Raw genomic sequence first — 14,219 nt, 5'->3', positions numbered from 1 at the left:
TGGGAGTATAGAATCCCCGCCATGCAGGTGGCACTGCAACCCCAATAAAGAGTGTCAAAGGAATCATACCCGCTTTTAGCGAAGTTCGACCAGTATCGCATCATCTGGAGCGAAAGGGCGACCTCTCCGTCGTTGAATCGACCAATCATGAGGTAGTCTTCGTTGGCATCAGGCTTAACGTCTAGTCGGAGGGATGAGCCGAACACATAAGGTATATCCTCCATGTGCGTTGCTCCCAACCACGTGAGGTTCTTCCCCCACCGAGAATGAGATGGCACGTGATCCATGACAAAAGCATAAACCTCCATACCCGTCTCAGCGAGTCGATTGCTCAGAGTAATCGTGGGGCATTTGTGGAAGCTGTCGCCTATGTACCGGATGATTGCAGGCGCGTAGTCCGGTTCTTGGCTTTGCAACTACGCAAACATCAATTTAAAGTGAATCATAGAAAGTTTGCGATGTATAATATTCAAAGTCACATAAACTTGTTTTCATGAATAAACATTATTATTGTTTCTACTTAGTATTTCCTGCGTATCTTATCTAGGCCAAAGGCTTCAACCTTTTTCCAGGTACGTACGGGGTGTAATCACCCGTGGTATTTTTTTTAATACACGTAAGGAAGACCTGGCCAGACAGGCCAGTTCTTTAGAGCATATAAAACAATATTGTGATATAATGGCTTATCTCTACTTACAATAAAGTGAAAAAACAAATGTTAAGATAGTCCTCGTATATAGTGACATCGATGATTACGATGTTGAAAGTAATAAAACGATAGCGATTACAATTACGATCAAACTACTGGGAAGACCACCCACCCAAATCTAAAAAGGACAACAAAAAAACAACCGCAATGAAATAAGAAATAGAACTAATATAACAACGCAAGAATGTTGACTTTAGTACCTCTCCATCGGACATAAAGACATTAGCAATCGTGTCCAGCAGAAGAGAATCTTGGATTCCCGTCTGTGACGTCATAATCCGTGGAAAAAGGGAGGAGTTCACAAATGGACGCCCGTTGCCCTGGATACCGCTGATACCAGGAATGAGGTGTAAAGACCCTTCACTTTCGAGGCAGCCGATGATAACACTGGCAGGGTTGAACTTTCCTTCTTTGGTCAGCTGGAGTGGGTCGCCTAGCAAGAAATGGTCGTCGGCAACAGGGCGAAAGAAGTATTTGAAAACAGTGGGAAGGTCTGTGCAGAGAGAAAGAGAGGGAGGGTGTCAGATGGAAAGAGGGATTAATAGTACAGTCAGCATATTGTCAGAATTTAAAGGCGTCTATCTAAACTCTTTATGTGCCACCTTCGCACTCCCGACTCAGTCGACGGTGTGCCAATTTCGCATTAGTCTGCTCAAATGCACACACCCTCCCTAAAACAATAAATAAAATGCCAAATGATTGCGAGAATCTTCAGCTTATTGAAGGAGGCAGTCTTGAGCAGAAGGAGGATAAGAAGAAGAAGAAGAATGAAGAAGAGATGACCCTGTAACACGACTGTACTATGAAAGCGTTTCTTGCGATTCCATTCCTGTCACATGTATACTTGGATTTCATATGGTGATTGACTGTGAAGGGGTGATTCCAAATTTCAAGTTCAGTCACCGTTTGTACGTAGTTATTCTGATGATGTAGGCCTACGTGTAGTATTCAATGTTTATTCTGTGTTTTTTTTTCTCAAATGTTCCTTGCTGTTGGTGAGTCCGTTTTGTTTTCTTCAAATTTGAGACACATTACCAAGATAGAAATCGACAAATTATATTAGTCAGGACATGTTCAAACTGCTTTAAAACTAGGCTAAATGTCGTGACAGAAATATGACCGAATTACACCTGAACAGCCAAGTAAATTCTCGTCACCGAAAGTGAGTAAGACTAAGATTGGATGGAGCTGCTTCATTTGTTAACAAAAAAGGAAACAAACAAAATAGATAGACCAACGCGGGCTGCAGATATCTTACGTCTTTATATGCCGCAAAGAAGTCTTCCAGTGACGTCTTACGAAGACATTGCAACAGATCATCAGAGCGAGCAGTCGAGCAGCCCATTTCCTTTCCGAACTCAAATGCTGCATCTATTGCCTCGCTCTTATCTTGGTGATGAGTCCATACAGTATTCAATGCACCGCTCTGTTTAGAAAAGAGGAATGTCGGCAATGAATATCGATAAAACGTTCCAGATTATGAAGAAATCGATTAACATTTCAGGCGTGTAGCTCAACCTAACAAACTGATTGCACTGACGACATGGGTTGGCATAATTCTCGTATTTACATATGTTTTTCGTCCTAGCGAAAAACGTTGTCAGGTGGTAATGTATATCTTGAGACATGCAAATAAGACTTTCTAGTTGGATATACAATAGGAAGCTGGACTTCAAATATGCAATTGAAATTGACGGTAAATTGGCACCTCGTCTACAACCACCCTGTCCACTGTCCACCTAGTCTAATGCCATCTCGTCTAAACTCACTTCGTCTACTACCAACTCGTCTACCAACCATTTTGTCTATATGCCAATTAGTCTAATTGTCATTTCGTCTACTAGCCATTTTATCTAATGTCCAATTTGTCTAAGTCACATTTCGTCTAACACCCATTATGTCTATTGACAATTTCGTCTATTAATCATAAGGTCTATGAATAAAATAGTCTACAGCTCATTTTGTCTAACAGCCAATTGGTCTATAACTCATTGTCTAATAGTCAATTAGTCTAATAACCAGTCAGTCTACTCCCAACTGGTCTACTGCCAACTGGTCTACTCCCAATTGGTCTAATCCCAACTGGTCTACACCCAATTGGTCTACTCCCAACTCGTCTACTCCCAATTGGTCTACTCCCAATTCGTCTACACCCAAGTGGTCTACTCCAAACTCGTCTACTCCCATCTAGTCTACACCCAACTGGTCTACACCCAACTCGTCTACTGCCAACTCATCTACTCCCAACTCGTCTACTGCCAACTAGTCTACTCCCAACTGGTCTACTACTAGTTATAGTTTTTTTTATTAAGTCTACTTCATCCAGTTTCTTTTTTCCCAGTGAAATAGGTTGAACACTCTTGGTGCCCCATTTGGTTTAAATATTTATGTTCTAATTATGACAATTTTTTAGGAAAAAAAGATAATGTCACAGTGTGAAAAACTTGCTGTGTTATTTTTGTGGTGGATGTGTAATTTAACTAGTGTACCAAACGCAATGAAAATCAAATTACACTCGTACTCGATAATTCCTCATTCGGGATCCCGCCAAGATCGCTGCATGCATGCGCACGGAGGTACGGGTGGACTAAGGGTGGTCGGTCGAAATGTAATTCTGTTTCGTATGACTGACAATTCGTTTGTGATGGAGGATTGTAACTGAGCTAGTTTATCATTATTTAGTTATTTTACAGCCAGAATGTAGACTGGATAGTCATGTCTCACGGTTTATAGTGACCTCGTCTACAGCCACTGTGTCTATTTTCCAATTGGTCTACTGGCATATCGTCTATTACCGATTTGTCTAATACCCATTTGGTCTACAACTCGTTTTGTCCAGTACCCATATTGTCTAATAGTCACTTTGCCCACTACCCGTGCTGTCTAATACCCAACTCGTCTAAGGAGCATTTCGTCTACAAAACAATTGATCTAATAGCCAGAATGTAGACTGGATAGTCATGTCTCACCATTGATTAGTATGTCTTTATATTCAGCATGTGCGGAATAATTAACAACTAGAATAGTCTAATATTGATTTTTGTGCTAATCAAGGGCAGGGTTTGATATGAATAGTTCATGACAGTGAGACGGACTGGACACTAGACAAAGTGGTATATTCAGTATTAGCATGGCCAGATGGATATGATCAGTTTGGGTAAATTGTTGAGAGTAAAACTATATCAGTTGGGAGTACACCAATTGGGTATTGACGAGTATAGACCAATTGGGAGTAGACCAATTGGGAGTAGACCAACTGGGAGTAGACCAATTGGGAGTAGACCAATTGGAAGTAGACCAGTTGGGAGTAGACCAATTGGGAGTAGACCAATTGGGAGTAGACCAGTTGGGAGTAGACCAATTGGGAGTAGACGAGTTGGGAGTAGACCAGATGGGTATAGACCATATTGGGTATGGACAAACTAAGGGTTGGACGATATGATAACTAGACAAAGTGAATGTAGACTAAATGACTTGTAGACGAGGTGGGAGTAGACTAACTAGTAGTCGACAAAATAGATATTAGACGACATGGCAAATAGACATTGTGAGTGTAGACGATTTGTCTATTAGATCAATTGTTTTGTAGACGAAATGCTCCTTAGACGAGTTGGGTATTAGACAGTACGGGTAGTGGGCAAAGTGACTATTAGACAATATGGGTACTGGACAAAACGAGTTGTAGACCAAATGGGTACTGGACAAAACGAGTTGTAGACCAAATGGGTATTAGACAAATCGGTAATAGACGATATGCCAGTAGACCAATTGGAAAATAGACATAGTGGCTGTAGACGAGGTCACTATAAACCAAATTGACAAGTAAAAAGTACATGATTACAAGCGATTATAAAATAACATAATTCATGGGCAAGATTTCAAACACCTCTGTATAATGTTAGAATTCCGGCAACAACTGTCAATACATGCTAAAGGAAACGCTAGTGAATACCTGATAACTACTTCAATAAAGATGTGCTCGGTTTCTGTAAGGTTATCTAAACAATGTTTAAGATGACTAAAGCAGTGACGAATATGATAGTCATTATGTTAATACATCATTATGATAAAGGAGAGAATAAATTGATGGCACACCTGCATGATTGCTCGTGAGAATAGTCCAGCGCTCATGGCCGATACGAGATGCATATTGACACTGGCCGAGCCTGCACTCTCGCCAAAGATTGTCACTAGGGTCGGATCGCCACCAAAAGCTGTAGCGAGCAGTTACAAGAGAACGATGCACGCATACAAATATAAACACATGTAACGAATGTCGTAATAGCATTTACACACAAACACACTTCAAAGAGTGTGTAAGGCATATTCATACACTGAATACCATCATGACCATAGTACAGCCACCTGATCATGGTCTATATATCCTTTAAAAACAAGTCAACCAAACAAACAATTGAACAATGAAACTCTCACAAAGAGGTCACTTCTTGTATAGGACCTGACTTGTTTTGTTCGTTGTTCGTGATATTTGGAGAGAATATCAAGCCCATCACAGTGTCCTGTATTTTGTCTGGCTTATATTGTGCTTTCGTCACCTTGAAAACATCTTCATAATAGGCTGTACTATTTCAGAACGGGAATCTAAGCTTTGGATGGTCTTTTCCGTTGCCACACTGGAAGAGATTGTATGCTATCTATGAAACCAATTGCCGTTAATGATCTTTAACAGCCAAATGTGAATTAGGCCTCATTACCATCATTGAGGGCCCCACAGCTCTCCAATATACCACTGCCAAACACCTGATATCCATTGGAAGTACCTGAGTATTTCATTGGCCCGTTCACCCTGTACGGAAAATAAATTGGCGTCGCAGCGCCGCCATGTCATGACGTACACTCTGTGACGACTTGCATACATTAAAGGACAAGTTCACCTTCATAGACATGAGGGTTGAGTGAATGCAGCAACATTAGTAGAACACATCAGTGAGAGTTTGAGGAAAATTGGACAATTTGTTCAAAAGTTATGAATTTTTGAAGTTTCTGCTCAGTCACGGCTGGATAAAAAGACTACTATAGCTTGAGATGTCACATGAGTACAACGATACAAAGAAAGAATAAAGAAAATTCAACATATTTCCATTTTTCTCGCATAACAAAGGAACACTTGACTTCTCTCTTTCAGAAGGCAGGAGGAATAATATAACCCTTAACATACGTCAGTAACAAGTCAAAGAAATGTGCACTTTATTCAAAAAGTAAAATTTTGTGAAATTCTCTTTTTATTTTCTTTATATAGTTGTACGCATGTGACATCATACACTGTAGTAGTCTTCTCTTCCAGCAGTGACTGCGCAGATACTTAAAATATTCGTAACTTTTGAACGGATTGTCCAAATTTCCTCAAACTTTCACTGATGTGTTCTACTAATATTGCTGCATTCTCTCAATCCTGATGTATATGAAGGTGGACTTGTCCTTTAATTTTCTTGCAGAGGCTGTCACCAAATCACGTGAAGCCTTGAGCTCCGTACACAAGTGCATGGGAGATGTGTGTGCGGCAAAATGGCGCCACGGAAGCTTCAAAACGATTGACCTATGAAATAGCCAGATTTCCAAACTAACAGGCGATCATTGTACATAAACCACGAGCGTACCTTGGATGTAAGTCTGTACCCAGACAAGAGCCTGGCGCTGGTCCCAAAGACCGAGATTGGCTGGGATGGTGTCATCGCCTATGAAAGAAAAAAGAAAAAAAAAACAGAAAAAAACGTTAATGATTAGAGATAGAAAGATAGCCTACAAAACATTTAATGACAAGAAAGTTAAGGATTATTGATACGACTGATATAATCGAAAGGGCATTGTGATGGCTAATTACCTGCTATTAGGTAGACATAATGTTCCTGTTCGAGGATCGATCTCTGATCCACTGACAACTTTTGAAAATGTCAAAAAATGTCAGAACGTCGCAACAATTCGCTGGGATTCATTTTTTAAATCAAAATGAATGAAATGAAGAACAGTGAAATCAAACTTACCCGTCGTCAGAAAACCTAGAGGTCCAAGTCTGTAGTTAATTGTCACCACGATGACTTCTCCAAACGCGGAGAGAACAGTTGGTATTGATTCTGGTAGCGACCCAGCACCGAAATGGTATCCCCCTCCATGGATCCATACCATTACAGGAGCAGAAGTAGGCTTTTCATACAAAGAATAATGCATACATGATTTATGAAGAGTTTGTTTGCAAAAACCGACAAGTCCATTTTTGAAGATTTTGAAGTACGGTCTCTGTCATAAAGTAAAAAATAATACCTTTTAAATGATATATTGGTCACTACATATAAAGATACATTTTTGAAGTTATGGTCAAAATAAACAAAAAATCTTATTATTCTCTTTATTTTTCTTGACCTTTAATGGCAAATATCTCCATTTGACAAATATGGACTTATCAGTTTTTGCAAACAAACTCTTCAAATAGTATAATGTCTAATAGATACAGCGGCCAGAAATTGAAGAGAAGTAACGAAAAGAATGACCGTTAAACACGGGTGGCCACTAAGACAGGTTTGACTGTATATGATGAAAGGGAGAGCGACGTTGTTATTTTCGGGATTTCTGCTTGCGAATAAAGAACAAAATACTCCAAGTGGTAATATATGACCCTACAGCAATGACAGGGGTTAACGTAGGCCTACTGTTTTAAAATATGTGTGTGGAGGTGCAGCCTCACAGACTATAATATGAGATATAGTGTGGTGGAATGGGTTGGTAACTTAGCTTTAGCTACTCCTCTCGGGCCATGGGGTATATAGTAAAGATGACATCCGGACGGAAGGGAGGGGATGGGGTTGGAAAATGTTTATAAAATCTCTTGGGTGTTGGTTTATATGATATGTATGCATATATATATATATATATATATATATATATATATACATATATATATATGTATATATACATATATATATATATATATATATATATATATATATATATACATATATATATGTATATATATATATATATATATATATATATATATATATACTATACATATGCAATCTTCCTTTGTCCTTGTATTAGTTTCTTTTGCAGCAAAAAGTATGAATGTATGTATGTGTGTGTGTGTGTGTGTGTGTGTGAGTGTACTTTTTGGACGTTATCGACGTTGGGACGCGGATCCCAATGGTATTCAGTTCATGAAAGACGAAAATGTATATATATATATATATATATATATATTATATATATATATATATATATATATAACGTATGTATATAAATGGCTTCTACGTAAGAAGCAAACGCCTTATCCAGACCTATTTGGAAATTGATAATGAACGATATGAAAATACAAAGCAGAACAATAAGCAGTATGATCCTCTGTAAGATCTAGGGACAATAATATACGTGAGTAAACCTATGATATACAAAACTATTGTGTCATATGCAATGGATGTGCGTGAGCTTCAGACAGCTACAACACAAACGTTGTAAACTGATGATTAGGTAAAGGAGAGCGTAAGGAGATTCTATGGAGTCTCATATAAAGGTTCCTTTCTTTCAGAAGATAAGAGAAGATATAAAAAAAATGGAGTGATAACGAATGTTCATGACACCAAACACTCTCGACCTTTGATCGGAACGTTTTGTACAATAGAAATCTGAGCAAAATTCCATCGCACCGAATAGATCAGTTGGCTTTGACAATGGGAGCGATTGGATTTACCGCGATAGGAGCTTGTGCAGTGCCATGCTTTGGTGAAGGTGCAGTGTATAATGATTATACTTGGTGACACTAATACAGATTGAAATTGTTGAAATCTCAAAGACTGCTTATAAAAACCGGTGTATTTTACGCGCGCTAATAATCATGGTTCTCTATAAACTATACTAATCATTTCTATAGGGTCTACTCTGACATGTCTGATTTACTGAAGCTATGAATGCTACAAAAGTGAGTAAGTTGCTGACGAAATAGAACATTAGCAAGGCCTTTTCTACTGCATGCACCTGCTTTGTATTCATATTTCAGATGGCTTGCTCGCTGGTTTGCTTGTTTTTGAACCTTTGTTAATCCTGTGGTATGGCATTTCCACCATATCTGGGAAATGTTTTTGAAATACATGAGGCAGGTTGCCTAATTACTGTGAAGCCCAGACTCTTAAAAAGAATAAATATAGACCTACACAAAAAGCCGGAATTTAACCATGTGGTTATATATCACTGCTGCAGGATTTAGAAAGGAACACATTCATTTGTAGGTATCAAGAATATTACTCAGCGTTCCTTGTTGATGCTATTGCCAATGTCACATACTATCTAAAGTAAATGCAAAACGGTATAAATAATTGATTATCATCAAAATTACCATCAGCTGCTGACATTTATAACGTTATATATTCATTGTCTCTGCTTAATAAGAAACGTGCGTCAACCTTTCTGCAATCAAGGTCGCATATTGATGACATCACACACACAAGAAAAAAAATTACCTTAGGATCAGGTGAATAAATGTCTAGGTAGAGACAATCTTCCGATTGCTCTAAATCGACTTGGAAGAATAAACTTAGAAGCTGCGGGCATGCCACTGACTGCCGGGTTCCGTCCACTCTTCCAGCAAGAGACATCGGAACGGGCAGGCTGAAACGAAGAGGCCCGACCGGAGGTTCGGCATAGGGGAGACGTGTGTAGGCTAGCACGGTCTTGCGAAAATCTGGGAGCTGGTAAGGCTGGATGTTGATTCTTCTACCTACTATCGTGGCTTTGGAAGTCTGGACGATAGGGTGGTCGGTCGAGTCAGCCGCGACGATAGCCAACAAGAAGATCATATCCAGGGCTACTGCCAAAACGCTGTTCTTATCTCTTTTTGATGCCATTTTGAAAGGTAATGGTTACTATTCGCTTCGTCGCACACGCAGCTGTATAAAATATACACGTATGTAGTAATTTAGTTCAATGATTTGTTACAACGTTACTTCACTATGGTAGGCACAATCATAAAGAATAATAATCCACTGCTAATATTTTTTTTTTCTGAAATATCAATTGAAACCGCAGATGGCTGACAGAAATAACCTTGGTATTCAGCGGAAGGAGTCCAAATTTAGGATAGAAAACAAAGTGATTTGCACAGCATTAGAACCATACATTGCTGTTGGCTAATTGTGTGCAATATGTGGCCCTTAAATGAAACTGCACTATATAGCAGACATGTTAACTAGTCTATATTCCAACTCCGTATTACAATTTACCAAACCTAGATAAGAATTGTTATTATAATCTTGTTACGATTTCTTCATTTTACCTGATAAATCAATATTATTGTGATGCGGACAATATTTTTCTTTGTCAGTTTCGCTATTTCAATGTTTTGTGTTTCAAATAGAAGAAAGGGAAAGAAGAGAAAGATGTTGACAGCGGTACGATGCTTAGGAAGAATCTGACATTGTTGAACTTAAGTCAACGAGAGGTTATCAGATCTACCTGCAATAAAGACCTGAAGTAAAATCCAGAACTTTGAAGTTGAAACGAAGATGCAAATCGATTCTTGGACTATTTAAAAGCAAAACACAAGCCATATAAGACGAAAAATAACCTCAAGCACTGCTACATTTAAAGAACGGCATGGAAAGGTGAATCGCGGTAAAGATTAGTCCTTTTTTATCTCTGAATATGTGTTGGGATGAGAAAATAATGTAATTAATCACTATCAAGATGAAAATACTGAATAGAATTAAGTGATTTTCTATGGAGGCGAAAATATAGAACATAAAATTAGAATATCTTCAGATCATAAACAGTGAGGAGATGGGACTATAAATCCTGTTTGGTTTATTACGCGCAGAGAATTGTGCGGAAAGGAATATGAATGATTAAAATTGAGCTGAAAATAATATACATAGTATGGAGAACTGCAACCGCTAAGTAAATGACACCTCTGTAAAATCGAGGTATTCGCATTTTACTTGAGGTGACCTCCCCTATGAACATGCTTCAATTGAAGAACTCCATACTCATTTAGGATGTAAATCCCTTGATTGTAGATTTGATTGCATGTTTTCAATTACAGTGTTGTGTAAATACAGTCAACATAGTCCCTGGCTTAGGTCTAATGCCAAATCATCTCTCTTTCTCTCTGAAAAAATAAATAAAAAATGAAAAAAAAAAGAAATTCAACATTGATTACTGCAAGTGACCTTTTCCGTATGGCGATGCTCTTCAATTTAGAGGTGTTCTTTCGAAATCAAAATTATTTGATAACTTTTTATCTTGTTGAAATAATTTTTATGCTGATTTATTTTACTTATTTCTTGTTAATCTCCATTTCAGATCTATAGTTAGGATTTTATGACTCATTTTTATTTATGTAAATTGCATTTTAATTGAATTAATTGCTGATGATACATACATTATTACATCAGATTATGATATAGGGACACTTGTTGATCGTTTGAACACTGAATTATTGAATATATTGAATTGGTTTAAATCAAACAAGTTATCTTTGAATGTTAATAAGACAAATTTCGTTCATTTTAGAAAACCCTACTCACAGGATTTTAATGTCAACATATCAATTGATGGGTTTTCTCTTTGCGAGAAACAGGTTATTAGATTTTAGGCATTACAATCGATTCTCATTTGACATGGAACGAACATACATCCTGTTTACAAAGGACCCTATCAAGAAATATTGGTGTACTCTGGAAGTTGAAAGATCTCTTATCAGAACGATCCCTGATTATTTTATATAATTCTTTAATTTTGCCTCATATATTGTATTCAAATATTGTATGGGGAAATTGTAGTATTACTAAACTGAATTCATTGTATTTACTCCAAAAGCGTGCTATTCGTATTATTACTAATTCCACATATTTATCTCATACAGATCCATTGTTTCATCGTTTGCAAACTTTGAAGCTTCAGGACATCCACATTTTACAAACAGGTATATTTATGTACAAGTATGCAATAAATCAACTTCCCTCTTAATTTCATAATATTTTTCACTTAAATTCGAATATACACACATATCCAACTCGCCGTTCGACAGATTTTCACCTTGTAAACCCCAAAACTGTTTTAGCTCAGAAATCAATTAGACATTACGGTCCTGATGTCTGGAATAACCTACCTGATCAATTAAAGCAGTGTACTTCACTGTTTTCCTTTAAAGCTCATTTAAAAAAAAGTATTTATTATTGAAATATGTTTCCAGTTAGTAGTCTTTGATCAATGTACTTTTTATTCTTTTTTCTGAAGTCTCAGTAAGCCCTGATCCATGCAAAGTGCTTTTTTGTTTTTTTCTTCATTCCCTCCCGTTCCTTTCCTTTCTTTGATAATGATATTGCATACATTCATTAAAGCATATACCTTACCCCCAAAATAGGCATGCTACAGCCTTTATTCTCTCTTGCACTGTCACCTGCACACACGACGCACTGTCACTCGCACACACCTACACTTTTATTGTCTACTATACCATGCAGCAGTCAATGGTGCTGCGTGCTGTTTTTTTTTTCTTGTTTTAAAGCGCCAAGTCATTATTTTTCTTTTCTGTTTTTTTTTCTGTAGCAAAATGTGTTTTGTGTATTAAGATTAAGAGTTTTATGAGTACATATATAATTGGTGTTGTATTACATTGGTATCACATATTCAGATAGGGCCTCATCCACGTCAAGCTCTGCTTATGATGACGGTCCCCTGTATTGATTTCTCTTTTGTTAATAGATACAGTATGCCTTAATATGTTATTTTGATTCATAATTATGCCACTTCAGACTGAATGTTGTTACGCAAATGATTTTTCTTTGTATTGATTTGTATGTATCTGTATCATTTTGTTTTCATTTGCAATTGTATTCGGAGAAAGAAAATGCAGAAATAAACCAAACAAACAAACAAACAATTATCCAAGTTGATATTCTTGTGTAGTTTCTATTCTCTCGGGACACCATGGAAGAACAGCAGTGTTCTTGATGATACATCTGAATTGGTAATCCCTCCGCATTCATGTATGTTTGTTCTATTCTTATGTACTGTGTCTGTATGCTTTATATCTTAAGATTGTCTTATTCTATATTTTTACTCTGCTCTTTGTATTACTCTCCTTCTAATCCTTGAATAAATACAAATACAATAAAACAGATACCCACATAATCTTATGCGTGCACGTCACGAGACCGATACCCACGAGTCATACAGCCTGCAAGTCATACAGCTCACAAGTCATACAGCCCACAAGTCATACAGCCCACGAGTCATACAGCCCACGAGTCATACAGCCCACGAGTCATACAGCTCACGAGTCATACAGCCCATGAGTTCGACTGTCACACTAAGCCAACAAGGCCCACGAGACCGACTCAACTTGTATCTGTCGAGCTCATGGGCTGTATGATTCGTGAGCTGTATGACTCATGGACCTGTTTTCCATGTCGAACTCGTGGGCTGTATGACTTGTGGGTGTCGGTCTAGTTGGATGACCCCACGCTCATCTCCATACATTCATTCTATGATAACGCACATTCAAAGTATGCATAATACGCAAGTTCAAGTTCAAGTTCAAATTTATTCGTTTTTTCCACAATGTATAAACATAAGTCTCACTTTCTTGAGTCACAAAAACAATGCATACAATTGTACAGAGAAAACAATAATAATGATAATAAACTAACAATAGTGGTACATTGCAATAGTTGTATTCTGTGTGAAAAAAAAAGCTATGGGCTAGCCTGATTTTGAGAGTCGTTGTTATAAGATTGTAAAAGAAAAAAAAAATTTAACCTCCTTATAAATGAGTATATCATAGAAGGAGCAGATTTTACATCATGATTCAGGGAATTCCAATAATTTGGTCCAGTGTAAATAAACGTATTCTTTGCTAGAATCGTTCAAAGAAGTGGTTAATGAAACTCGTAAGAGCGTCGGATGGGGTAAATATGGAATGAATGATTGTTTTTTTAACATAGAACCAAAGATAGGTGGGAGTAAGTTGTTATCATAAAAATATACATAAATTGACCTAAATTAGATGAAAATAATTCGTTGATTTTTAACAGCTTAAAACAAACAATGCATTTGTATGTGAACGTGTGGGAGAATTGAAAATGATACGGAAAGCTTTCTTTTGCAGTAATAACTCTATTCAGCAGCGTCTGATGAGTGTTGCCCCAAGCTAAAATTCCATAATTAAGGTAAGGGGGTATCAAAGAGGAGTATAACACTAATGATGTCTTTTCAGGAATATAAAATTTCAGACTGCGCATAACACCTATATTACGAAAATAATTTTGCAGATGATATTATGATCAATATGTATTTTCCAAGAAAGTTTATTATCTACAAAAATACAAAGAAATTTAAAATATGACACTTTCTAAATTACGATCATCCAGAACTATTTCTGAATTCAAAGAATCAACAATATTACTGAAGAGCATATATTTTGTTTTTTGAACATTCAATGATAATTTGTTAGCGCTGGTCCAGTTGGTCACTTTTTTCAATTCTGTATTAAATTGTTGAACAAGAA

At 37.3% G+C, this 14,219-nt stretch overlaps 1 protein-coding gene across 1 annotated transcript; it reads right to left on the bottom strand.

Annotated features, from left to right (window-relative positions):
* Positions 1-315: 315 nt before the first annotated feature.
* Positions 316-9,558, bottom strand: LOC139728305 (cholinesterase-like). The gene is made up of 7 exons (XM_071639254.1): positions 9,175-9,558; positions 6,712-6,871; positions 6,328-6,405; positions 4,805-4,923; positions 2,009-2,135; positions 1,038-1,202; positions 316-416 (listed from the first exon to the last, which is right to left on the bottom strand). The coding sequence occupies exons 1-7, from the start codon at positions 9,556-9,558 to the stop codon at positions 316-318; spliced, it is 1,134 nt and encodes a 377-aa protein (XP_071495355.1).
* Between the last annotated feature and the right edge of the window lie 4,661 nt (positions 9,559-14,219).

This window comes from Diadema antillarum, unplaced genomic scaffold, assembly GCF_040938485.1.
Source record: "Diadema antillarum isolate AM-2024a unplaced genomic scaffold, OU_Dant_1.0 seq00000172_RagTag, whole genome shotgun sequence".
NCBI lineage: Eukaryota > Metazoa > Echinodermata > Echinoidea > Diadematoida > Diadematidae > Diadema > Diadema antillarum.
The sequence above is the reverse complement of the archived record's forward strand: the minus strand, read 5'-3'. Positions and strand labels throughout refer to the sequence as shown.

Bases quoted from the DNA above. Each gene is read 5' to 3' on its own strand.
- LOC139728305 (XM_071639254.1), bottom strand. From the start codon at position 9,558: ATGGCATCAAAAAGAGATAAGAACAGCGTTTTGGCAGTAGCCCTGGAT. The intron at 6,406-6,711 runs GTAAGTTTGATT...TTTCTTTCATAG, and splicing joins TCTAGGTTTTCTGACGACGG to GCGATGACACCATCCCAGCC. The intron at 4,924-6,327 runs GTACGCTCGTGG...TGCTCGCTACAG, and splicing joins GGTACAGACTTACATCCAAG to CTTTTGGTGGCGATCCGACC.